The 25435-nt window shown below is 39.2% G+C and overlaps 1 protein-coding gene across 4 annotated transcripts in view; it reads left to right on the forward strand.

The window, feature by feature from the left end:
- The window catches only part of MAPKAP1 (MAPK associated protein 1), a 273338-nt gene that overhangs the window by 21045 nt on the left and 226858 nt on the right, over positions 1-25435 (forward strand). For all 4 annotated transcript variants that reach the window (XM_064377972.1, XM_012458134.2, XM_064377978.1 and 1 more), the window contains exons 2-3: positions 14640-14967; positions 17369-17458. In XM_064377972.1, coding sequence (XP_064234042.1) covers positions 14709-14967; positions 17369-17458 — 349 coding nt within the window. In that variant the 5' untranslated portion in view covers positions 14640-14708. The remainder of the gene's footprint in view (positions 1-14639; positions 14968-17368; positions 17459-25435) is intronic.

A 25435-nucleotide genomic window follows, 5' to 3' on the forward strand; every position in this document is an offset into this window, starting at 1 on the left:
TGTGACAACAACCTGGAATTCTAGATGTGGCAATCCCACTGTGCATTTTTATAATCACATTTTTATTTTCTGTTAATATTAGTTTCTTTTTTCTCTCTTTTTTTAAATACTATTTACCAACTGAAATAGTTTCTTTTATAACACTCCGAAGATAACTTTTGTTTATCAAATTTAACTCTTGTAGTTATTGGAACCAGTTTCTAAACATACTAGGATTTAAAAACAAAAGATGGGCTGGGCGCAGTGGCTCAGGCCTATAATCTCAGCACTGTGGGAGGCCGAGGTGGGTGGATCACCTGAGGTCAGGAGTTCGAGACCAGCCTGGCCAACATGGTGAAATCCTTTCTCTACTAAAAATACAAAACTAGCTGGGCACGATAGCATGCACCTGTTGTCCCAACTACTCGGGAGGCTGAGGCAGGAAAATCGCTTGAACCCAGGAGGTGGAGGTTGCAGTGAACCGAGGTCGTGCTCCTGCACTCCAGCCTGGACAACAGAGCAAGACTCTGTCTCGATAAAAAGGAAAAAAAAACAGATGGCAATAATACCTATTCAAATCAGTCAACGTAGTTTACCTTTGTAGAGAGTATGCTGGCAACATCTTGATACTATTATAATTCTTTGCCAAAAAAAGAGGTTCCTTGTACCTCTTAAGAGTCTGAACTATGGCACAGGTGTGGTAGAGGTAAAACATGCAATGAAATTCTGGTCATGGAAGGAAAACCGTGTGAAGCAACAACACCCAAAACCTTTTAGATGAGCTCCAGGATAAACTTCTCCCAATCACATCCTCTTCCTCCACACTAGAGGCTGGAATGGAATTTAAGAGCTGAAAGGCCTTACATATAGTTCAGCCATGCTATTTAACAGATGTAAGAACAGATGAGGTTTAAAGAAGTGAATTGTCCAAGGCCGTGTAATTAGGTCCCTGGAATTTAGGTTTCCTGAGTGATCCTTGCGGTAACGTATGTTGCTTTTTTTAATTGATGTGTGGTTACCCTGAAGGCCAGGTAGATTAGAAACATTACTCTCTTGAATTCTTCCACTTGTAAGCAAACTTCAAACACTGAGGAGCTGATAGAAGGAAAATACATCTTAGACTCTAATGGGAGACCTATCTATTAAACCAGCACCATGGATGAGGGGCCCTTTTTGGGAAACTCATGGGACAGCCCCTTGGGGTTGTCTATCCATTCCACAATGAGCTTTTTTGTTGTTGTTTGAGATGGAGTCTCACTTTGTCGCCCAGGCTGGAGTTCAGTGGCCTGATCTTGGCTCAGTGCTACCTCTGCCTCCCTGGTTCAAGTGATTCTCATGCCTCAGCCTCCTGGGTAGCTGGAATTATAGATGTGTGCCACCACGCCCAGCTAATTTTTTTATGTTTAGTAGAGACAGGGTTTCACCATATTGGCCAGACTGGTCTTGAACTCCTGACCTCAGGTGATCCACACACCTCAGCCTCCCAAAGTGCTGGGATTACAGGTATGAGCCACCACACCCAGCCACAATGAGCTCTTATTGAATGCCATCCACATCTACTAGAAGCTGGCAGCATAGTGATGAATAAGATAGTGTCCTTGAGAGTTCAGAAGTTTAGAACAGAAAACCAACATATAAATAGATTATTTTAAAAGAAATCCTAATGTGATTAGTTTGTGATCTTTTGTTTATTCATTAATTTGTTCATTACTTAACATAGCAACCAGGGAGATCCTTTTAAATGTGATATAGATCATGTTACTGTTTTCTTCACGCTCCTCTAGTGACTCCTCATTTCACTTGGAGTAAAAGCTAAAGGCCTTAGGATGGCCACCAAGGCCCTACAGACTTGCCCCACTCTTCCACACTTTATTGTCTACTACTTGCTCCTTGGTGGACTCCTTGCCACTCCTTGAATAGTGTGAGGCATGTTCCCCTCCGCTTGGCAGACCTATTCCCTGGAGTGTCTACATGACTTGTTCTCTTACCTCCTTCAGGTGTTAAGGAATGCCTCCCTTGACTATCTTATTTACTGTTGCAACCCTCGGCTACACCCAGCATTATCCATTTCTCTTTCCTTGTGCTATTTTTCTTCATAGCACTTCTAACTCACTTTATAATTTACTTCTTTGTCCTGCCATGAGGGCAAGACTTTGCCTTCTTTGCTGTGTTTTCTGCATCTAGAACAGTGTTGGCACACAATAGGCATTCAGTAAATATTTGTTGAATGAATGAAATCAACAAACACTTAATGCCTTAATAACAGACAATGTGTTGGATTAATTATTTGGTAGAACTAGGAACTAAGTGCAGTGAAATGGGAACATGAAGGGAACAGAATATGTGGAGTGGCTCACATCTGTAATCCCAATGCTTGAATCCAGGAATTTGAGACCAGCCTGGGCAACATGGTGAGATCCTTTCTCCGCAAAAAATTAGCCGGGCATGACAGTGCATGCCTGTAGTCCCAGCTACCTGAGAGGCCAAGGTGGGAGGATTGCCTGAGCTCAGGAGGTTGAGGTTACCATTGAGCTGGATTTTGAGTAATAGGAGGTAGTCAGGGGAAGAAGGGTGAAAAGGCTTCTTAGACTGAGGGGTAAGTCTTAGGGAATGCAACTTGTCTTTATTGTAGTTGCTTGGGCCTTGGCTCTCCTTAAGGTAGATTAAAAATTCAGAAAACTGTTGAACTTTTTTAGCTCTTAGAAGGTTTGAGCATAGATTTTAGTAGCAAAATTCTATAGTTTAGTTTCAGAACAAACAAAACAGTTTTGAGGGAGTTGAAAAGTATCACAAATTTAGTGGCTTCAAACCACACATTATTGTGGGGTTTTTCAACCTTGGCATTATTCATACTGATATTTGGGGAGGTATAATTTTTTGTTATAGGTGCTGCCTTGTGCACTGTACCATGTTTACTAGTGACACTGGCATCTACCCACTGGCTACTAATAGCATCCATCCCTAGTTGTGACAACCGGAACTATCTCCAGATATTGATTGCCTAAATGTCGCCCGGGGAGAAAAACTGGCTTCCATTTGAGAACCATTACTTTAGAACCATTCCATTACTGTTTTTTTTTTTTTTTTTTTTTTTTGAGACGGAGTTTCGCTCTTGATACCCAGGCTGGAGTGCAATGGCGCGATCTCGGCTCACCGCAACCTCCGCCTCCTGGGTTCAGGCAATTCTCCTGCCTCAGCCTCCTGAGTAGCTGGGATTACAGGCACGCGCCACCGTGCCCAGCTAATTTTTTTTTTTTTGTATTAGTAGAGACGGGGTTTCACCATGTTGACCAGGATGGTCTCGATCTCTTGACCTCGTGATCCACCCGCCTCGGCCTCCCAAAGTGCTGGGATTACAGGCTTGAGCCACCGCGCCCGGCCCCATTCCATTACTGTTGATGGGATGTTTAGCAGCTTCACAGATGATTTGGGGAAAGGTTTATACCTTAATGAAGTAACCATATTTCTGAATCTAGAATTGGGTCAAAAAATGTAAAATTGTTGGTTCCTTAAAAATTCATATAACTCACTGTAATGATGGTAGAAATAAAGTGCTTTTAAAGTAGTTTGGGCTCTGGGTAACATAGAAGGGTTTGCCAAGGATGAGATACTTCAGCCTGGACTTACAAGAATAAGATTTGTGTTAGAGAAGGGCACATCTGAAATAAAGGAGTATCATTACCAAAGGCCAGCACATATTCAGTGTAGTCCTGGGAGCTGCATGATGGGGAGGGAAAGGGAAGTGAAAGTGCATTTTAGAGAACCTTATGTGTTACATGTGAAGGGGTGTAGGCTTGTTTTCCTTCACTATGCTGGATTCATTTTTTTTTTTTTTTCTGTGTAACAAATTACTACAAACTTGCCTGCTTAAAACAATACAAATTTATGATTTCATGGTGAGTCAGGAGTCATGGCTTCAGTGGAGTTTTGTGTTCATGCTCTCAAAGGGATGAAATTAAGGTGTCAGCTGGCTATAGCCTCCTCTGGAGGCTCACTAGGGAAAGATCTTCCAAGCTCTCTCAGGTTGGTGGTGGAATACGTTTGCTTGTGGTGATGTGACTGAGATCCTCCTTTTCTTGCTAGCTGTTGGCCAGGACCATTTTCAATTCCTAGAGGCTGCTCTCAGGTCCTTGTCAGGTATAGTTCTGTAACAGCTGTTTGCTTCTTCAAGGCCTCCAAGAAGATCTCTCTGGCTTAGAATCTTTCTCTTCAGTTAGCTAAGATGGAGTCTTATATAATGGAAAGTAATTAAGGAAGTGACTCTCCCATCACCTTTGCTATGTTTTATTGGCTAGAAGCAAGTCAGATGCCACCCACACTCAAGGGGAGGGGACAACAGAAAGGGGCAAGAATTTAGAGTTCTGTCTATCAGATCCACCTTCAGATTCATGAAGGCAGTGGCCAAGTCTTTATTTTTGCTCAGCAGTATATCTTTGGTGCCCAGCACATAGTAAGTGCCTAATGAAGTTTGTCAAATGAATGAAATCAATGAATGAATATTTGGGAGGCAATTGAGTGCTGTTTACAGCTTAAGCTCCTAAACTGGTAATTTCATGTTGAAAAACAGTCTAGTTCCTTTGGCATTATTTATATTCTTCACTGTAGGTAAAACTAATAAACATTTTGACCTGAGATCTTAAAACCTAAAATTGTTTATTTTCGCATGTGTCAGTCAAATCTATTATGTCAGAGGCACAACACTCTTTTGAAGAATAATTTAGGGGCTACATTGTACTGAACTGGCAGATATCTTGTAACACCTGGAAGTGTTGGCAGGTTTGAAGTTTTGGGGGTGGTGGGTGGTTAGGTTGTTTGAAGTTTCACAGCTATTGCTAGCACATAAACATTATTTCAAAACACTTTGAAAATACAGATTGTTTTATAACAGCTGAATAACAGTATTTTATTCTAACTTGTACTTAGAAATATATACTTTGGTGTGGTTTATACTTAACAGTTCTTCAACCTTATAGGAAACATCTTTTGAGTAAAATTTAGATTTTTGAGTTGTCCATTGATAAAGTGCCATTTTATCTGTACAAAATGAGATTTCTGACACCAAAGTCTGTGTTTTTTCAGTAGATCCTTGCCATTCAAACTGGGGTTAGGAGAGTCCTAGGATGTACCAGGGTGTATTGGAGGCTACAAAGTAACCATGGTACATTTTCCTGAAGCATCAATTTTAGTGGTATATTTGAAGGTAAACATGTTTTTTTCTATTAAAACAAACATAGGGAAGGGGGCACAGTGGCTGATGCCTGTAATCCCAGCACTTTGGGCGGCCAAAGTGGGAGGATCACTTGAGCCCAGGAGTTTGAGACTAGCCTGGGCAAGATGACGAGACTCTCTACAAAAAAATTTAAAAAATTAGCTGGGTGTGGTGGTGCATGCCTGCAGTCCCAGGCTACGGCAGGAAAATCGCTTGAGCCCAGGAAGTCAAGTCTGCAGTGAGCTGTGATCATACCACTACACTCCAGCCTGAGTGACAGAACGAGACCCTGTCTCTGTAAACAAACATATATAGGTGCAGTGTAGTATAAAATAGAATACAAAATATGAATGGATTCTAAAAATTAATTTTTTACTTATGATATGTTACTGTAGGTGGCTCTTCTAGGTTGTCTCATACCTTGATTTATGGTCACTGTCCCCTCCCCTTCAGGTGTGTCTGTGGAGAGGTTTGAGAGTCACTCTACCAGTCTCCTTTTAACTGGATCTTGGCGGATGGTAAGATTCTGAGGCATTTCAAGTGGAAGTTGTGGCATAAGGCAAGAAAATCAGGGATCAGGGTTCTTTTGTCTGAGGGAAACATTTGATAGGAGAAGAGACCTTGCTTCCTGGTAGGTTAGTGGGAGACTGGCCTCTGATGACTTGATCACTCATAGGGGCCTCAGCAGGACAGCTGGAATGACAGAGATGGTGGAGCTTTTTTCTCCACATAGTCTTTTATCCCGGGCTTCTTCCCACAATTCAGAAGTGTTCCAGAGAAGGCCAGGGCAGAAGCTGCAAGTGCTCTTGAGGCCAAGGTTCAGAATTTCCACAACATTCCTTCCACTGTATTCTGTCAGTCAAAGCAAATCGCAGTGTGAACCCAGATTCAAGGGATGGGGAAATAGACCCCACCTCTTGATGGGAGGAGCTTCAAAAATTGTGATCTTAAAAAATCTACCTTGTTGCCGGGCGCGGTGGCTCAAGCCTGTAATCCCAGCACTTTGGGAGGCTGAGGCGGGTGGATCACGAGGTCAAGAGATCGAGACCATCCTGGTCAACATGGTGAAACCCCGTCTCTACTAATACAAAAAATTAGCTGGGCACGGTGGCACGTGCCTGTAATCCCAGCTACTCAGGAGGCTGAGGCAGGAGAATTGCCTGAACCCAGGAGGCGGAGGTTGCGGTGAGCCGAGATCGCGCCATTGCACTCCAGCCTGGGTATCAAGAGCGAAACTCCGTCTCAAAAAAAAAAAAAAAAAAAAAAAAAAAAAAAAAAATCTACCTTGTTTCCTTGGGCAAGGTAGTTAACTCCTTCGAGCCTTAGTTTTGTTTTTTTAAGTCTATATAAAATGAAGATAGTATTAATACCTACCTTCTGAAGTGGCTGTAAGGATTAAATATGTTGTTAGATGAAAAGTGATTAGTATATCTCATGGTAAGAGCTCAGTAAATGTCCAGTGTTAACTGTTTCACTTGTGTTTCTGCCTAATGAAAGCATAGCTATCCTGAAATACCTCTGCCTTCCTTTCTGAAGCCTTGTTATATGTTCCTGTGTCTCTTGGAAAACATATTGTCTTCATATCTCATTTGGTGGTGGGTTTATCTTTCTGTATGTTGCTGTTCCCTATGTATATGACAGAGCTCCTCTGCTGAAGTTTGTAAGTAAACTTCTGGAGGGACAGGTCAGTATTTATATAATTTTTCATAGAGTACTGAGATGATTTTGTGAATGAATCTCATTCAAAAGAATATAACTCATTTCTGTTGTTTTAATCTAGTAAGCACTTTTAGTCAAAATATGGAAATAAAAATGTAAAAAGAAGAAACAAACTCTCCAGTTACATGGTCTCACTATTTACTGCTGAATGAAATTGGGCATATTCACATGGAGAAGGTTTCGATTCCCTGAGGGGAAAAAAGCTCAATTTTTGCTAGTCTAAAAAATAAATGAAGGTTTAATTTAGAGTTAAATTGGAGAGAGTTAGAGAAAGAGATTTAAAAGCAATAAAGTGTGTTTTATTTTAATGGTCACTTCAATTATTTTCAAATTCTAGGAGTTATAAATTCTGAACTTTAACTAGATCAAGGAATATTGAAATCTTAATAAAAAATAAAAAAAAGAGGGTCTATTGGTTTTTATAAATGGAAGACATTATATATCATAAAAAGCCTTTTTTCCCCTCACTTGTAATCGTTCCTTGTTGTGGAAAATAAATGTGAGTGTTCCTATGACACATTTAAGGACTCCTGTACAGGAATTAAGTTTAACTTGTCTAATGCTAATAGTGTGAAGTGTCGGGGTACAGTGTGGAAAGGTTAAAAAAAAAAAAAAAAAAAAAAAACTCACATCTGCTGTTACATGTTGTTAACTCCCTTAGCAGACATTAAATCATTTCAAGTACAATAATAGTGTAGGAGGTAAATTAACTAACCATTAACAGTCTTATAAATACACAATTAACATGCCAACATTTATATGGCACATTGATGGGGCAGCAGTAATTTTTGATTGGGAGTTCGCAGACCTTTGAGAAGCCTCAGGCTGTTGCCTATTCTGACAAGTTTTCACAGATTGCAGGTGAGAGGGTAGGAAGTCTGCTGAGCAGAGGAAGTGAGCAGGGAGTGTTTTGAAAAAGCACAGGAAGGGGAATTTCCTTCTAACCATTGGGTAGACTTGAGCATTGTAAGGCGTGTTGTGGCCTATCTTAGGTCCTTAGAGACTGAAGAAGTATAGGGCAGGCTTGTTTGCTTGTAGTGAGTTATTTGAAGAAATAGAATATTTCAGGTACAGTCTTGTAACTGAAGGTACATGAGTCACTAGGGATTTTAAAAAATATTCTTAGACCTAACTGGATATTTAAAGTAAACCCTTCCTCAGTGATTTCAGGTCAGAAACTAGATGATCGCTGAAGTTCTTTCTTCTGTGAAATTTTGTGACTTTTATTTTTTTGAACAACCATTACATGCACTGTTTCTTGCTGTTGTACAAGCACTGTTGTTAGTGGAGGGGAGCAAAGGGTTCATTCTACTGTGTAACACATTTGCTGTCTTATGTCTTTCACAGAGACCCATGGGAAAAATTTTTTCTCAGGTCTCAGAACCAAATAAGTACAATAGGCTTTTAAATAATTGCGTTCAGCTGGGTGCGGTGGCACACGCCTAGAATCCCAGCACTTTGGGAGGCTGAGGCAGGGGGATTACCTGAGTTCAGGAGTTCGAGACCAGCCTGGCCAACATGTGAAACCCTATCTCTACTAAAAGTACAACAATTAGCAGGGTTTGGTGACCCATGCTTTCAATCCCAGCCACTCAGGAGGCTGAGGCAGGCCAAGATCACACCACTGCACTACAGCCTGGGTGACAGAGTGAGACTCTGTCTCAAAAAAAAAAAAAAATCTTGTTCATTATGACTATTATAACTTTGTCCCTCTTTGTTCTGAGAAGCCCTGTGGTGGAGTGGTTAAGATCTCAAGCTCTTGAATTTGATTCTTAGCCCTGAGTTTTAGTTGTCTGGCTTTGGGCAAGTTTCTTAACCTTTCGTTGTCTCAGTTTTTTTCATAAGCCATTATAAATAAAGTTTGGACATGAGCATATGTAAAATTATCCAAAATTAAGACTTGATGCCCATCAAAACCTACTAAAAATTATTCCCATGTTCAGAGCATGTTCATAGTCACCACAGGCAGGTTTCATGATCATTAATGAACACAGACGGGTACGTAAAGTGAGAAAAGTATCCAAAGTGCATCTGAAACCACCCTTAGCCCTTAGTAGAAACTTAGTAAATATTTGTTGAATATTTATTCATTTGAAGTGTAAAAGGAGACCCACTCAGTATATTAAAAATGTCTGTGTTGGCCTGGCATAGTGGTTCACGCCTGTAATCCCAATACTTTGGAAGCTGAGGCTGGTAGATTGCTTGAGCCTAGGAGTTCAAGACCAGCTTTGGCAACGTGGTAAAACCCCATTTCTACAAAAAATACAAAAAGTAGCCAGGCATGGTGGTGTGAGTCTATAGTCCTAGCTACTTTGGAGGCTGAGGTGGGAGAATCGCCTGAGTCTGGGAAGTCGAGGCTGCTGTAAGCCGTGATCGTGCCTCTACACTTCAGCCTGGGCGATGGGAGTGAGACCCTGTCTCAAAAAAAAAATTGTTTTGTTGTTTTGAGACATCTCTTACTTTCCTCCTACTGTGTGTGGATATCCCTATTGCTTCCATATGTATTAAAACAAATCTTTATGCTGTAAATAACCTGGTGTTAAAAAGTGGGAGAAAGCAGCTGTGAAAAGTGGGAAAGCTTAGGCAAGGTGATGTTGTGTATCTGTGGCCTAAAGGTATATAAAAAGGTCTATCTTATTATTATTATTTTGAGACAGTCTTACTCTGTCGACCAGGCTGGAGTGCAGTGGCGCAATTTCGGCTCGCTGCAACCTTTGCCTCCCAGGTTCAAGCGATTTTCATGCCTCTGCTTCCCGAGTAGCTAGGACTATAGGCATACGCCATCATGCCCCGCTAATTTTGATATTTTTAGTAGAGATGGGGTTTCACCATGTTGGCCAGGCTCGTCTCCAACCCCTGATCTCAGGTGATCCGCCCACCTCGGCCTCTCAAAGTGCTGGAATTACAATCAAAAGCCACTGAACCCGGCCTTGTTATTATTTTTTTTAGATGGTGTCTTGCTCTGGTGCCCAGTCTGGAGGGCAGTGGTGCAATCTCGGCTCACTGCAACCTCTGCCTCCTGGGTTCTAGCGATTCTTGCACCTCAGCCTCCCGAATAGCTGTAATTATAAGTGCGTGCCACCTCGCCCAGCTAATTTTTGTATGTTTAGTAGAGATGGGGTTTCACATGTTGTCCAGATTGGTTTCATCCTCCTGACCTCAAGTGATCTGCCTCCCAAAGTGCTGGGATTACAGGTGTGAGCCACCATGCCCAGCCAAAAAATGTCTGACTGTCTCAGAGAATCAAGAGTTGGTAGCATCCAGGGAAGGCGTTCAAGGCCTGAAGAGACAGCATTTGTGAAAGTGTAGAATAGCGTTTCTAAACTATGTTTTGTGGAACCCTGTTATACATTGATATGTTTTAGTATTCCTATAAAAAAACCAATATTTATAGATGAAGTAAGTTTGGAATATATTGTCCTTGGAAGTTATTGTGTTACTAGATTCCTCACTCCTGGAGATTCACAGTACACAGAGTACATAGTTTAAAAGCAAGAAGAAAACCTCTTTAACTTGTTTGAATCTGGTGTTTCCTAGACTTTTTTTTAAACTTAAAAAATTTTAAATTGTAAAATATACATGGTATAAATGATATGTAAAATTTACCATTTTAGCCATTTTTAAATGTGTAGCTCAGTGGCATTACATGCATTCACATTATGGTGCAACCGTCACCACTGTCCAGCTCCATAACTTCTCTATCTTCCTAAACTGAAATATACCCATAAATACTTTTCCCCATTACTCCCTTCCTCCAGCCCCTAGCAACTGCCATTAGATTTTCTGTCTCTGTCAGTTTGACTACTTAAGTACCTCATATAAATGGAATTATACAGTACTTGTCCTTTTGCGACTGGCTTATTTCACTTAGCATAATGTTCTCGAGGTTCATCTGTGTTGTAACGTGTCAGAATTTCCTGTGTTTGAAGGCTGAATAATATTCCATTATTTGTATATACCACATTTTGTTCATCCATCCTCTACCATGTATTGTTAATTGCAACGTAGTATTGTGTTATATGTATGTGTCATGGCATATGTATACTATTGTAGGTTCCTTTTAGAGTTTCAGTATTACGAATTATCCTGAGATAAATATTTTACACAATTAGCTCCTTAGAGGAAATCCTAGAAGTAGGATTGCCCAGATAGTATTCATGTTTTATATTTTGGTAAATATTACCAAATTACCCTCTAAAAAGTCCCAGTTTTCATTCCTCTCATATTGTGCATGAGAGTGCCCATTTCTCTGAACCCTTGTCAGAGTTAGAGTTTTTAAAATCTTTTTGATCCTTGCACAGCTGATCAGAGAGTACAATTTGTTTTTATCCATAACCTGAGTGTCTTTGTCTTGGAAATCAAACATAGCTTCAAATGATAATTTGCTGCTCTTTGGGAGATTTTTTAAAATATTCTTTTGGATTTTGAGAAGTAGTCTTGTTAGAATAAGTTGATAGTGTCCCAGGGTGACAATTTGGAAGGGCACATTGAAGAGATGCTCTTGTATTAGGAAAAAAGGCAATCCTTTATTTATAATCACACTCTTACACCTGCACATTCACATATGACTTATCTCTATAACAAAATTGGATAGTCCTTGGAAGTTAGACAGCATCATTTATTGAACTCCTGCCATGTATAACAGCCTTTGTTGCCAGAAGGGATATGGTGTTATGGACCCTGTGGCACTTATAGTCTAAGTCTTTAAGTCCACATAATGGTAGATAAAAAGGGACATATACAATAGTACGTTTTCTAGGGCAGTCCTTTGGGAGTTCTGTATCAGAGCTTGTAGGGAGTAAATATTTTTTGAATAAATCATACAGATTTCCTAAATGTGTGAAGTCATGGTGTCCTAATAGGGAAGATAACTGCTGTTGTTGAGGCATTTGTTCTGGAAGGATAAAGTTTAGAAGTTGGTGTGTGCCTTCAGAAGTGTTTGCCCATTCCTCTTGTTTTCAAAAGAAGTGATCTATTTCCCTAGAAAAGATTTTATTATTGAGGGTACTTCAGTATATTTTTGTTGCTTTGCCTTTTGCCATTTGACTTTTTGGTACCAGAACACCTATTGAATGTGTGATCGCTTCTTGGCCTTTGGCTAAGATCAAGTGTATTAAATGTGTGGCTTCTCATTAAAGCCCTTGTTTTTGTAAGGGAGAACTATTCAATATGAATTTGAAAGTACCTGCCTGTCTGCTGGTAGACTAGTTGGCTTCCTTTCATGCAAGGAAGACAGAGTATTGTGATTGCTATAGAAGGATGTTTGCAGCTCTGATCTGTGATACCATGATTCCGTAAATACTCTCATTTATAAATAATTCTGTGGTGTAAACATTTTTATGATTATAGAAAATGTTTGTATTTTACAAGTAAAATTTAAATGCACACTGTTAATTTCATAATTTTTTTCTAATCAATATCCTTAATGGTAGATTGACACTATATCCAAAATATCCAAAATGGTAGATTGACACTAATGTTTCAGGGACCAAATAAGGACTCAGAAATTTGATGCTTAAAAGAATCCCATGGTATTAGGGGAGGTACTAGATCTGTATTAGGATATTAACTTTTTGATTTAGGATACATTACTCACTTTTGCATTTCCCATTAGTCTCAGAGTAAAATAAGTACTCAATGAGTGTAGTAAGAGGAAAAAAGTGAAGATTAATGTAATTTGCTTGATTAGAGATGCTCCTCAGTTAAACTTCTCTATAAGCTCAGTATCTTTAAGACCCACTAGGTGATGTCTGTTTCCAGACAACAATTTTTAAAACCTTAGTTAGCTGTAAGGATTTATTAGCTAGATTTCCTCTCTATGTTCCATTTCTAGGAGAAACAAATTACAAGGAAATCTGGTATTGTAAGTCCTTCTAAAAATAAATAACTTCTAGGACTGTTCCTGAAAACATAATCCAGCTTTCATATTCCTTGTACTTCACAATGATTTTGTAGGGGCCGGGAAATCACTCAGATGACTTGCAGTGTCCTCTGTCACAAAGGAAGCACAGACTTATTTTATGTGCCATGAACTTACTAAAGACAGATGGGATATTGACATATTTTAGGACTACTTTAAGCAAGAATTGATAGTTGAAATTACTGATATTTTATAATTATGAATAGCTAATATTTATTTAATTATATGCCATGTATTTTTTTGAGCACTTTACCTGCATTGTCTTCTGTATATCCTCTCATCCCTGAAGCTTCCATTCTATAAATGAAGGGGAAAAAAAGAGGCTCAAAAAGGTTAAGTATTTTGACCAAGATTATATAGCTAACAAGTAATAGGGCCAGGATTTGAATCCAGTTCTGTCTCTAGGGCCTAGTACCTAGTACCTAACCATTGTTCTGTAATATTTTCATTGTTGAGTGTTTTTACTTAACTGAGAGGGTGCTATCTTGTTACTAGAATAAATATTATTACAGTGGTTTTTATTAGTTTATTTTTTAGCTGTTTTGTTTTGGAAGGCAAGGTCTCACTACGTCACCCAGGCTGGAGTGCAGTGGTGCAGTCGTAGCTCATGGCAACCTTGAATACTGGGGCTCAAGTGATCACTCTACCTTAGCCTCCTGAGGAGCTAGGACTACAGGCATGTGCCATCATGCCCAGCTAATTTTAAAAATATATATATTTTTTGTAGAGATAGGATCTTGCTTATGTTGCCCATGTTGGTCTTGAACTCCTGGACTTGCTTGAGCCTCCCAAAGGGTTGAGAGTACAGGTGTGAGTTACTGTGTCTGGCCTCATTACAGTTTTGACTGAGGAAGCAGTTTTTATAATTTTCTAAAATAAGAAGTTGATCGTATAGTAGGTAATTTTGATTATAAGTTTTATTTTAAAAGCACAGGCTGGGCGCGGTGGCTCACGCCTGTAATCCCAGCACTTTGGGAGGCTGAGGCAGGCAGATTACCTGAGGTCGGGAGTTCAAGACCAGCCAGACCAACATGGAGAAACCCTGTTTCTACTAAAAATACAATATTAGCTGGGCATAGTGGTGCATGACTGTAATCCCAGCTACTCGGGAGGCTGAGGCAGGAGAATCACTTGAACCCAGGAGGTGGAGGTTGCAGTGAGCTGAGATCACGCCCCTGCACTCCAGCATGGGCAACAATAGTGAAACTCCATCTCAAAAACAAAAAACAAACAAAAAAACAAAAACAAAACCCAGCTATCTTGAAAGGAAAACATATTCATTGAGCAAAATTAATTTGGTGGTGGTACATTTTTATAAAATCCCTAGTAACTCAGAACACATTGTCTGTGCCCTTTTAAACACTTCACAGCCATATGACAGGAGGGGAAATGTAAACTGATGAAATACAGTTTTGTACTTTAGCACATCATTTGAGGAAAATACAACTTGTTCCCCCATGGCCTTATAAAGTAATGAGAAGATTGCATGATAGTGAAGAGAGAAAGAAAGGAAAATTTATTGTTTTAACAGTAGTTACATGCTTTGAGTGGCCTAAGCAGTTGCTGTGATTTGTTTTGCAAGAGTGTAAGCCTTCCTTTCTGATTCCGGGGAGATCTCATTGACTAGAGCTGCAGCCCTTAGTGCTTATAAGGATTTCCTTTCAGCTTAGACTTAATTCTTTTAAGCTCCACAGTACAGGGATAAATGTTGATTTTCAAGGTGGCATTTTACTACACTGAATTAGTTTGAAAAATGATTCAGTCATTTTCTGCCTTATTCTTAAATATTTGCTGTGTACATCATGTTTCTAGGTAGGTGAACTCGTGAAACAATATGAAGAGGAGAAAATAGCCTTTTAAGGAAATTGGCCCACAGAAAGGATGGCCTTCTTGGACAATCCAACTATCATTCTAGCTCATATTCGACAGTCACATGTGACCAGTGATGACACGGGAATGTGTGAGATGGTTCTCATTGATCATGATGTTGACCTAGAGAAGATTCATCCTCCTTCAATGCCTGGAGACAGTGGGTCAGAAATTCAGGGAAGCAATGGTGAGACTCAGGGCTATGTGTACGCCCAGTCAGTCGATATTACCTCAAGTTGGGACTTTGGTATTAGAAGACGCTCAAACACAGGTAAACATTGTGTTCTAGTCATGTCTTCTGAGTTTTAAATTAGTAAACAATCTTATGGAATAATGCATAATGTTGGAATAGGCTTATTGGGGAAGTTTCTGGGTATGAATAGGAACAGGCATGTGTGAGACTAAGAATGAGTCTGAGCAACATCTCCATCTATGCGACTGTGAACGGAGAGGGCCTCAAGAATGTTGTTAGAAGTAGACAGAAGAGGGATAGGTGGAAAAGTTGGCTAGGAGAGACATGTTGGATGTTTCTAACAAGTCATCATGTAGAAAGGCAAGTGGACTGTCTTTGAGTGTCTTCACAGAGCGACATTTGTCCCAGTAGGTAGACTACCTGGAGACAGACTTCAGGTTGACATAATAAAGAACCTTTCATACAGACAGGTGACCACCCAAGGAGAGCAGGCACTTCTTGCCCCTGGGGGAATTGTCGGGAGTGGGGGAATGGGGAGACACCTGAGTATTTGTTAGGGCTGGTTTTAGTAGGAATCTACACACAGAGTGTGAGATTAGAAAAGGGGTCCCTGTTTTTGATACTTTGCCTTTATTTTCTTAAATTGATCACCTTTTGATTTTTCTGGCTTGAAAACACTCAGCTTTGGTATACATGTATTTAGTTGTTAGCTTTAAAAGCTTATTGCCCATTTTCCCACTTACATTTTTTGGTGGCCTTTCAAGGGGAATGTGATGAACCGAGGACTTTTATTTTACTTAGACAAATTACTTAGAATACACATTGTAATTATAATATGACAGGTATTCTACAAGATAATTTTTTTTTAGATAATCAGAAAAGATAATCTCCAAATTAGCAGCAGTAACCTGCTAACTCGCAGGAAAGGTAATGGCAAGGAGATATAATAGAACACTGAAAATACACATTCATTTTCATGGTCCAAATGTAAAATGCACATAAAGGGATATTGGAGGTAGAATTGGATACAATTTACAGTGAAAGGCACATTCAGGTTTTGGTTCAGAATTCAGTATCTGAGACGTAAGAATAATTTGCTCTCATGATGAAAATAATTAATAGCATTTCCCGGTATCTAAAGGAACTTTTATCAAAATAGGATTTGAGTGAAGGTTTGAATATAATTTAGAACCATTGATTCTCAGTTCTCTAGTTGAAACTGACTTCCTTGCAGGTTATTGAGATGATATCTCATATGACAGGTTGAATGTATTTCAGTAGGAGAATGCTGCTAAATTGAGAACTTTATGATTATATTACTTTGGCTGTACCTTTCACATTTATTAATTGCAATTGAATGTATTTTTCTTCAATGGAATTTGGTTAGATATAGTGACATTGTCAGAATGCTCTTCCCAGCATAGTTTAAATTTCTGGTAAGATTATTTTCAGTGTTTCCCTACCACAATGCTAAGGCAGAAGTGTATGATTTCCTACCTTGAAAGAGGCTGAAAAAGAAATTTATTTATTTTCTGTTAGAAATATGCTGGGATAGAAAGTTGATTAGCAAGAGAAAACTAATTTCAAGAGATGACATCAATTGTGACTGTCTTTTCCATTGTGGTCTCTGTATGCAGCAGTTGTTAAGTGGGTGCTGGATGGTATTTCTTTAAAGGATCAGTTCACTGATTTTTGAAGGTTGATCAGCCAGTGGCAATATAATCACAAATGCCTAATTTTAGGTGACTCTTGTTGGAATTTCTTTAGGTAGCACTTAGATGCTAATAATTAATTGAGATTGTGGGTTGCGTTAGTGACCAAAGAATTTACTTTTTAATCCATGCAGCATATCTTAAAATTTTGTAAAAGAAAAATTGTTCTTTTTAAGGTTTGACTAATGTTACAAAGATACAAATCATTTATTTTACTACCTATAAACTGTTTCAGCCCACTGCAGAAAAGCTATGCTAATTTATATAGCTTTGACATTTTATAATTTTCATGATTTTTAGATAAAGGATTTTATATTTAAAACTTTAATAGTCTAGTCTGAGTTCATTTATCTTTAATTTTTGAAACGGGTAGAGTAATTCATAACAGTAATTTTATTCCTGTAATGTAATATTCACTTCAGTTCATTTGTGCATTAAAATTCCTTTAAGACCGTTATTAATGATTTATATAATGAAATGTCATATTAATCACAGAAGTTTTCACATTTTATTATTCTCTTCCATGTTAATACTATCTTTATGATCTCTATTAGTGTTTTATATCCTCTAATTTCAATTATAAATCAAGAATATTTTCATGTTTTTGTTGGTATTTGCTTTTCAGGGGTGCCACCTTTAAAATTTTATGACTTTTTCTCTACATATGCAATATAAAACATCTTTATTCATGTAAAGGTAGTTAATTATGTCTTTGTTTATGGTAAACTTTCATTGACAAACTTACAGTTACAATATTTCTTTTCAAGCTCAAAGATTAGAACGACTCCGAAAAGAGAGACAAAACCAGATCAAATGCAAAAATATTCAGTGGAAAGAAAGAAATTCTAAGCAATCAGGTAAATGGAAATGATTTTAATTCTTAATTTGAGATTTATGTATTTAGTTTATTATGTAAGAATTTTTACTTTTAATTCATTCTTTTAAATCCTTTGGGCAGATACCTCTTGTGTTTTGAGCTTTGAGCTCTTTCACTTGTGTGCCTTGGCCCTCTGAAGCTGTATGCTCTTTAGGGCTTGGCTTTTTGGCCATCCTTCACTCTGGGTCACAGGAATTGTTGTGTGCAGGGGACATTTTTTACAAGCTGGCATGTCAGTACTTTTTTCTGATATTTTTTCAAAAATATCATAGGCCAAGAAGTGGCCTATTTTTTTTTTTTTTTTTTTGAGATGGGAGTTTTGCTCTTTTTGCCTAAGCTGGAGTGCAGTGGCATGATCTCGGCTCACTGCAACCTCCACCTCCCGGGTTCAAGTGATTCCCCTGCCTCAGCCTCCTGAGAGGCTAGGATTACAGGCGCATTCCACCACGCCTGACTAATTTTGTATTTTTAGTAGAGATGGAGTTTTACCGTGTTGGCCAGGCTGGTCTTGAACTCCTGACCTCTAGTAATCCACTCACCTCGGGCTCCCAAAGTGCTGGGATTACAGACGTGAGCCACTGTGTCCAGCCAATACATATATATTTTTTGAGACAGAGTCTGACTGTGTCACCCAGGCTGGAGTGCAGTGGCGCCATCTCGGCTCACTGCAACCTCCACCTCCTAGGTTCAAGCGATTCTTGTGCCTCAGCCTCCCAAGTAGCTGGGACTACAGGTGCATGCCACCATGCCTGGCTAATTTTTGTCTTTTTAGTAGAGACAGGGTTTCACCATGTTGGCCAGGGTGGTCTCGAACTCCTGACCTCAGGTGATTCACCTGCCTCAGCTTCCCAAAGTGTGTGCTGGGATTATAGGCGTCAGCCACTGCACCCAGCCCCTATGATATTTTGGATGGGCTTCTAGGTTGTAGATTTCCCTTGGCAGTTCCAACCTAGACTTTCCCTTGCCTCATTAGTGGCCCTAGTAACAGTCTTTTTTGTATATATGCAAATTCTTTTCCCTTAGTATAAAAACCATTATGTTGCTGATATTATTAGCCTTTGCTGTATATTTTCATATAGTATGTTTATAAAGGTTGGCCATCTTATGTACTTTCAAGCTTCAGTCTCAGCAAGAAGAAAAGTCTTGGGAAAAAAACAATTGCAGAAATAAATGCTATTAAAATATTTTGTAGTCATTATATCATGTTTTCTAGACTTTCTCTTTTTTTCTCCTTTAAAAGAAATGTCTGCAATCTGTCTTCTATATCCTACTAGCACCTCCTACCATCATATTGGCATCTAATAGATGCCTAATAAATATTTATGGATTGGTTCCATTGTTACACAATAATCAAAAGGCTAATAATATTAAGGTTTATTATATTAACAGCAGCCCCTACTTGGTGCTGTACTAGGTACTTTACGTGCATTACCTCCATTGCAGTGATCTTGCAAGGTGTAGATATCGTTGTTGTTGTTTACAGATAAGATAAAGACTCAAAGATTTGATGAAGTTGCCAAAGTTACACAACAAGGAGGGTAGTGTTATAATGAGATGTTTTATGTCCAGCTGTGGCTGCATGTAAAGGCCAGTCTCTCTGCGTTAAACCACACTCTAAAGTGCTTCTTGATTTCTCCTACTATGATTATAAACTAAGGTATCCTCAGTAGATATGATTTTCTTCATGACTGCTACTAGGTGATGACTGTGTAGAACCAGAATTTCCATTTTGCTTGTTTTTCTTCCTTATATCTCATTCTGACTTCTTGAATGCAGTAGTTCTTCTTGAATTTCTCTTTAGTTTTACTCTAAATACTTTCAAAATCTCACTAGGCTAGCTTCTTCTGTTGATCCAGTTAATGTTTCTCTTTGTTGTATTTAATACAAACTGAAAATACTTTGTATCACTTATCTTATTCGCTGTCTTCAAATTTTTTATGTATCTTAATGTAGTTCTTACTAATCTTTCTTGATCAGTGAATACAGAACCAGTTTATCTAAGCTCCTCTGTCTCTCTGTCTACCCTTTATTTGCTTTCTTCACTTCCATATCTTAAAAAAATTATAAGTGAAACATACAGGGAGGCAAGGCACTGTGGCTCACACCTGTAATTCCAACACTTTGGGAGGCCAAGGTGGCAGATCACTTGAGGCTAGGAGTTTGAGGCTAGCCTGGCCAACGTAGTGAAACCCCATTTATAGTAAAAATGCAAAAAATTAGCCAGGAGGCAGGCAGATCACTTAAGGTCAGGAGTTTCAAGACCAGCTTGGCCAACATGGCAAAACCCCGTCTCTACTAAAAATACAAGAATTAGCTGGGCATGGTGGCATATGCCTATAATTCTAGCTACTCAGGAGGCTGAGACACGAGAATTGTTTGAGCCTAGGAGGTGGAGGTTGCAGGGAGCTGAAGTCGCACCACTGCACTACAGCCTGGGCAACAGAGTGAGACTGTGTTTAAAAAAAAAAAAAATGGTGAATAGAGTACCTCATATATAGTTGCATCAGTCCATTTTACACTGTGAGAAATAAGTTCTTCAGCTTAAATTTTGATACATGTAATAAAAGATTTTGTTTGGTCCCCTACTTATTTTTAAAAGTCTAATCTACTTTAATTTTTGTTCATTTTTTCACAGAATATGCTGGAGAAATAGTTATGTCTCCCTGTTTTGCTTTCATTTGTAACCATACTGTTCATTGTATATGTGTACTACTTACACTTCTCTCCTTCAGTTTCTTTCCTTCTCTTTTCTGTGTCTCATGGATTTTGATAACTGAGCCTGTGGTCTTATTTCTGGAGAAGCTCTTTAATGTGTGTGTTCATGCTTGAACTGTTACCCCTGATTCTGGCCAGACCAGCAGCCTGCCTGGTAGTTATTCCTGATGGTTGGAGTGAAACTCATCAATGCACAAAAGAACGTTTTTGGATTCTCCCTTAGGCTGGACTCCATCATTAAACCACAGCTTGGCACTCCGGGTGTATTGAAGCATGCTAGAAAAGTGGAGTCAGCAGTCCACTAAACATCTACCTGGCAAACTGAGCAGCCATTCTATTTTTATACATCTCCCACAAACATACTCTCTCAGCAAGAACAGCCACATCTAAATCTTTTTTTTTTTTTTTGTTGAGACAGAGTTTCGCTCTTGTTACCCAGGCTGGAGTGCAATGGTGCCATCTCAGCTCACCGCAACCTCTGCCTCCTGGGTTCAGGCAATTCTCTTGCCTCAGCCTCCTGAGTAGCTGGGATTACAGGCACGTGCCACCATGCCCAGCTAATTTTTTGTATTTTTAGTAGAGACGGGGTTTCACTGTGTTGACCAGGATGGTCTCGATCTCTTGACCTCGTGATCCACCCGCCTCGGCCTCCCAAAGTGCTGGGATTACAGGTGTGAGCCACTACGCCTGGCCCTGCATCTAAATCTTTTTTATTTTTATTGAGAATTTTGGATAGGTAATTATTTATTCATTCTCTCTTTTTTTTTTTTTTTTTAAAAGAATTGGTGGTCTCTCTGGGTTGCCCAGGCTGGCCTTAAACTCTGCACTCAAAAGTGCCTCAGCCTCCTGAGTAGCTAGGACTACAGGCACGTGCCGCCATACCCAACATCGTTCCCTCATTCATTTTTCTGCTATTTATGCTTTGCTAAAATCCTTTTGTTTGTTTTCTTTCTTTTTTTTTTTTTTTTTGAAACGGAGTTTCACTCGTTACCCAGGCTGGAGTGCAATGGCGCGATCTCGGCTCACCGCAACCTCTGCCTCCTGGGTTCAGGCAATTCTCCTGCCTCAGCCTGCTGAGTAGCTGGGATTACAGGCACGCGCCACCATGCCCAGCTAATTTTTTGTATTAGTAGAGACGGGGTTTCACCATGTTGACCAGGATGGTCTCGATCTCTTGACCTCGTGATCCACCTGCCTCGGCCTCCCAAAGTGCTGGGATTACAGGCTTGAGCCACCGCACCCGGCCTCCTTTTGTTTGTTTTCTTATCTTTGTTCTATTTCATTCCCTACTAGAAGAATCATCCTAAGTAGGATGACCTCCCTGGAAGTATTCTTCTTCCACGATTATTCTGTCAACATCCAGTTTATCCTTTAAGACACAGCATAAAGGCAGCCTTTTCATAGAGGAGATAGCAGGGTTTGTAGAGACCATCTGGTCCATACCTCAGTCCATGAGACCACATGATAAATGAAATACCTTAGAGTAAGATCCTGTAGTCTACGGCCATACCACCCTGAATGCCCCAGATCTCGGAAGATCCTTGTAATATTCCTGTAACTAAAACTGCATGGATAGATATGAAGATGGTGTCATCAGAAGTGTACTTTGTTAGGAATAATGTCATATTAAGATCCAAGTATTTTTAATTTTATTATTTTAAAATGGTATTAGTATTTTATTCTTTACATAATTAGCTAGTACCCTTATTCATTGAATCACTTAACAAGTATTTCTTTTATAACTCCTGTGTGCCTAATAATTCTATGCTGAGTGCTAGGAGGACTACATGAATCCTCTCCTCAATAAGTTTGAAGTCTAATTGGCAAATAAGGCTTTTTATGCATGGAGTTAAATAATAATGCAAAACAACAATGTATCTTATTTATATAAATTATTTACATATACCTGAAGTTTTATGTAACTTCAATTATTGGTTTCTTAAAGTAATGATCCACAAATATAGTGGATGTATAAAAATCAGAAATACATCCAAAAGTGCATGGTATAATAACATTCCCTATAAATTTTTAGGCCTCACCTATAGAATTCTTGATTCAGTAGATAGGGGTTGGGACCCACAAATCTATAGTTTTCAAAAGCTCCCTATGTGATTCTGATGAGTAACCAGCTTAGGGTATATAGTGTGTTAGCCACTAAGTTTATTTCATCTTTTTTTATTGTTGTTGAGACAGAGTCTACTTTCGACAACCAGGCTGGATGGTGTGTAGCAGCATGATCTTGGCTCACTGTGACATCTACCTCTGGGGTTCAAGCAATTCTTGTGCCTCAGCTTCCCTAGTGGCTGGGATTACAGGCATGTGCTACCATGCCTCACTAATTAAAAAAAAATTTTTTTAGTAGAGACAGGGTTGTGCCGTGTTGGCGAGGCTAATCTTGAACTCCTGGCCTCACATGATCCATCTGCCTTGGCCTCCCAACAAAGTGTTGGGATTGCAGGCGTGAGCTACTGTGCCTGGCCTATTTCATCTTCATTCAAAGCCAGCAAATTAGCTGTTAATATGTCTCTATTACAGGTGAGAAAACTGGTGCTCAGAGGCCAAATAATTTTCTTAGGCTACTTACAAGTAGTAAGTGGTAAAGCCAGAATCCATCTCCTGGACAGTTTGACCCCAAAGACTTTAGTCTTTCTACTCTGCTCTGCTTCCTCCCATACCATTGACAGAAAGGAGCTGCTTCTGAAGATTTGAGTTTTGAGGAGTCTTTGGTGTTCTCTTTTTCTTTTTCTTTCTTTCTTTTTTTTTTTTTTTTTTGAGAGGGAGTCTCACTCTGTTGCCCAGGCTGGAGTGCAGTGGCACGATCTCAGCTCACTGCAGCCTCTGCCTCCCAGGTTCAAGCGATTCTCCTGCCTTAGCCTCCCAAGTAGCTAGGATTACAGGCACCTGCCACCATGCCTGGCTAATTTTATTATTTTTAGTAGAGATGGGGTTTCACCATGTTGACTAGGCTGGTCTTGAACTCCTGACCTCTTGTGATCTGCCTGCCTGCCTTGGCCTCCCAAAGTGCTGGGATTATAGGCCTGAGCAACCGCACCTGGCCAAAATCTATTATTTTAATACATTTGTTTTGTATCCAGCCCCTCGCTAAATCTTTATAGTTCTAATGTGTTCCATGAATAAGTTCTATTACACATTCTCACCTTCTCAATCCTATAGTGTGTGCTTTTTCATAAAGCTGATGATAATTAAATTTCCAGGCTATTTATTTTTTTAGTTTTGTGTTTGTTGGGGACTTCAACTGTTTATATTGGTAGGACTTTTCAGCTGTAAATAACAAAAAGCTACTTGAAGGAGGGCTTTCAAGAAGTATACATGCGCCTTATGAATGGCTTGGAACCACAGGGAAGGCCCTTATGATTTCCCCCATCTTGTCTTGGCTTCTTTCTGCCCTTCTGCTCTCTCCATCCTTCTCCCTTTCTGTACCCTATTGCAACACCTTTTTCTACTTCTCTAGTCCAGAGTTATTCATTCAACAAATATTTATTATTAAAAACTAATAAATTATTCTTTCAACAAATAGTGAACAAGACAAAGTCCCTGCCTTCATGGGGCTTATATTCTATTGGGGGTAGATAAACAGTAAACATAATATGCCAGAATGGGATAAATGGCATGGAGAAGAATATAGCCAGGTAAGGGGGATAAGGAATGCTAGGCAGAGGATTTTGCTATTTTGTGTAGGGTGGCCAAGGAAGGCCTCGTTTGAGCAGAGATCTTAAGGAAGTGGAGGAGTGAGTCATGCAGATACTGGGGGAATGAGTGTTCTAAGAGGAAGAAGTAACAAGTGCAAAGATTCTGAGGCAGAAATGTGCCTGGTGTATTAAAAAAATAGAGTAGCAAGGAAGGACGTCTCTTGGTTACAGCATAGTAAGCAAGGGGAAAAGTAGGATCAGAGAAGTCAGTAGTGGGGTTCCCAGTCATGGAGGGTCTTGTAAAGAATTGTATTTTTTCTCTGAAGTGATTTGATCAGAGTAGTGATGTGATACATGACTTATTTTCCCCAGTTTAAATTTCCTTAAAAAAAAAATTTTTTTTTGGCTGGGCACGGTGGCTCATGCCTCTAATCCTAGCACTTTGGAAGGCTGAGGTGGGTAGATCACTTGAAGTCAGGAGTTCGAGACCAGCCTGGCCAACATGGTGAAACCACATCTTCACTGAAAATACAAAAATTAGCCGGGTGTGGTGGTGCATGCCTGTAGTCCTAGCTATTCAGGAAACTGAGGCATGAGAATTGCTTGAACCTGGGAGGTGGAGGTTGCTGTGAGCCGAGATTGTGTCACTGCACTTGAGCCTGGGCAACAGAGTGAGACTGTCACAAAAAAACAAAAAACTGCTTATTGTAGAAAATTTCAAACATACAGAAATAGAATGGTTTAATGAACTCCCTTTACTCATCTACCAGCTTCAACAATGATCAGTATGTGGCTGGTCCTCTTTGATTTATGCATTCTACTACCAGCCCTCCCAGATTATTTTTAAGCAAATCCCAGCTACTGTGTAATTTCATATCTAAATACTTTTTATTTTTAACACATAATAAAACTGTGATACTACTCTCCAAAAAATTAGTATTATCTTAATATTCTTTGTATCATTTAAAATTATTTATATTGTTAATTATTATAAAGAAATGTTTAATAATTATTACATTAAAAACATTTAACATTTTTTAATAAAATTATAAAGAAGAAAATTTTTATTTTGAGACAGGGTCTTGTACTTTCACCTGGGCTAGAGTACAGTGGCATGAACGTCATTACAACCTAAACCTCCTGGGCTCAAGCGATTATCCCTCCTCAGCCTCCCAAGTAGCTGGGACTACAGGCATATGTCACATTCCTGGCTAATTTTTGCATTTTTTGTAGAAATAGGATTTTGCCATGTTGCCCAGGCTCGTCTTAAACTCCTGGGCTCAAGTGATCTGCCCACCTTGGCCTTCCAAAGTGCTGGAATTACAGTTGTGAGCCACAACTCCTGGGCAATAAATAATTATTTAGTATTATTAAATATCCAATTGTTCATATTTCCGTAATTATCTCAAATTTTTCCTTTTTCCCATTGGTTTGTTCACATTTGGATCAAGATCCATCTACTACTTTGGTTAATGTCTCATTTTTTAATCTATAGCTTCTCTTTCACTTTTTTTTCTTATAATTTATTTGTTGAAGAAATTGGGTCATTTACTGGGTAAAAAAGTTATTTAAAATAATTCTCCTCTTTGTAG

This window comes from Aotus nancymaae, unplaced genomic scaffold (genome assembly GCF_030222135.1).
Source record: "Aotus nancymaae isolate 86718 unplaced genomic scaffold, 86718_ANA_hifiasm-v0.15.2.pri h1tg000003l, whole genome shotgun sequence".
Lineage (NCBI taxonomy): Eukaryota > Metazoa > Chordata > Mammalia > Primates > Aotidae > Aotus > Aotus nancymaae.